Here is a 2510-nt window from a genome sequence, read left to right as displayed (position 1 = left end):
AAAATGGAACCAACAACATATATACATTATGTGTCATGTACTCTGAGTAAGTAGGCGGACACAAATGCAGGTTTCGAAGCAAAGTCTTTATACTCGCTAATTTAGCGGTAAACAGAAAGAACCACCAACAAACAAAAAAAAGGAAATGTATCCAATTCAACAAACGGAAACTGCAGGCTGGCGCGTGCGTCTTGAGCCGAAAAAAAAGATAACAGACAGGGAGCTATGGGTTCGGATCTCTTAAAGAGGTGGACACACAAGGTAGACACAGGTGATATTCATTTAGTAAAATACATACTCACACAGACACACTAGAGGGAGACAAGGAGTCAACTCAGTAATCCGTAATTTTCAATAGGAAGAGGGTCATGTGACACATCAAACTCATTGGGAATTTCACAGGAAAAACAATGGTGTACTTGGTTTTAACGTAACTTTATTCTTTCATGAGTTATTTACAAGTTTCTGACCACTTATAAAGCAGTTATTAGCAGTTTGCTAACTGTAGCATGGGAGATGGGTGGTCTCCTAGGGTGTCTTGCATTGAAATCTGCTGCAATGACCCAGTTACTGCGTTCACCAGACGTCAACACAATTTCTATCCGCTCCTCACGTGTCATTAGTATGTAAACTGCTAATAACTGCTTTATAAGTGGTCAGAAACTTGTAAATAACTCATGAAGGAATAAAGTTACGTTAAAACCAAGCACACTATTGTTTTTTCTTGTGAAATTCCCAATAGGTTTGATGTGTCACATGACCCTCTTCCTATTGAAAAAACAAAAGTTGGATCCAAAATGGCCGACTTCAAAATGGCCAAGAGTCAGCAAAGTTAAATCCAGATGCAGGTTAGTGTATGTGTGTTGTATGTGTGTTGTGTTTCCTCTAAACATGTCAGCAATTTCACCATTGTTGATGTTATGTTATCATGTGACCATCACAAGAGAAACAATATAATATAAATTGTGACATTGAATAAACATTGCTAGAGCAACATCATTTAAAACTGTTTAGTCTGATCTTAAACAACTTAAAATGATTACAGTTGCTGTAAATAGACACAAACTATCAATCAGAAATGGTTCAAATGTGGGATTTTATTTGTATGCCCAGAGGAATTAGATTCACAGAGGAATAGTCATGAAGAGAAAGTGCTCACTGCATGACTCCAGATGTGTTTCCTGCTGTTAAATCCATAACAGATTTTTGCTTATTAGATGTCATGTCCTTCTAGTACATCAGTTTGTATCATTATCACTGATAATCACAATAACACAAACATGTCCAGTCCTATCAGACTATAGTGTGTCCTATGACCTACAGTATACTGTCATTTCACTTTCGTCAGCTTAGAAAACAAAGATCAATTATCTTTCAGTTGATTGAGATGATGGTGGTTTATTGCAGTCTATATGTGAATAGAGAAGCTGAATGTATATTAATGAGAAGGTAGAGATGGTTTAGTTTAAAAATAAAAGTAGGATTGTGTTTAAAATAAACTCCTTAATTATTTCCTGCCAAAATACATGAACCCTTTGACCGTTATGTAAATACCAGGAAACTAGTGGAACACAGTGACAAATTCAGTTAGGAATAAAACATGGCTTGCTGTTATGGGTATAAATCAAGGGCAGGGTGATGTGGTTCACCCTCACATATAGGGATATTATTTAAGTACAGTACAGAGTTGTGATGAAGATGATGTTTTTGTGCAGCGCTGCAGCTTGTTGTGTCAGTGTGCTTCACGAGCGCAGTAATACACAGCTGTGTCTTCAGTCTGCATGTTCTGTCCCCGTAAGGTCACGCTGTTACTGGAAGTGTCTCGAGAAATGACAAATTTGTCTTTAAGTGAATCTTTCTTATTAATACCCCCATTATGATAAATGATGTTGATCCATTCTAAATCCTTTCCTGCAGCTTGTCGAATCCAAGCTGTTCCATAGTGGCTGCTGCTATCAGTGATAGAAGCTCCAGACACTTTACAGGTGATGGTTAAAGTCTCTCCTGGCTTTATAACTACTGAGTCTGGCTGGATGAGCTCAGTAGCACAGAACACATCTGTAAAAAGAGAAACAGAAAAGATTTACACATTGACCTGAAAGTGTCAGTTGAACTAATAAAGTTTAAACCCAAACACTCACAGGTGGCGAGAGCCAACAGCAGCAGTGGAGCTGAAGTGAACATGTTTGTGCTGAAGGAGGACTAATGAGAACCGCTTCCTCTCTAGATAAACATGGTGATAATATTGAAGGAGGAAATGGAGATTTGCATAAATATTTTGTTTTAAATTCTGATTAATCTCTGTTCTGTGAATCACAATTCCATGACATTTCTTTACTTAACATTTATGTATTGTGTGTAATATATTTTTTTTGTTATTACTAAGAATGCTTTTGAAAAAGTAATCAACTACACATTTTATATCTACATAAATTCATAAATAAAAAAAGGTAATTATTCCTTTGTATTGTGGTTGTGTCCATTTTTGTAGGAACACTAGGAGCATCTCT

The 2510-nt window shown here is 36.7% G+C and overlaps 1 gene segment (V, D, J or C); it reads right to left on the bottom strand.

The window, feature by feature from the left end:
• Positions 1 to 1715: 1715 nt before the first annotated feature.
• Positions 1716 to 2210, bottom strand: LOC128544698 (immunoglobulin heavy variable 4-61-like). The segment is given in 2 exon segments: positions 1716 to 2058; positions 2142 to 2210. Coding segments are annotated over 2 exon segments (369 nt in total).
• Positions 2211 to 2510: the final 300 nt, after the last annotated feature.

This window comes from Clarias gariepinus, chromosome 16 (genome assembly GCF_024256425.1).
Source record: "Clarias gariepinus isolate MV-2021 ecotype Netherlands chromosome 16, CGAR_prim_01v2, whole genome shotgun sequence".
In the NCBI taxonomy this organism is placed as follows: Eukaryota; Metazoa; Chordata; class Actinopteri; order Siluriformes; family Clariidae; genus Clarias; species Clarias gariepinus.
Note: the sequence above shows the minus strand (reverse complement) of the source record. Positions and strands in the feature narration are given on the sequence as shown.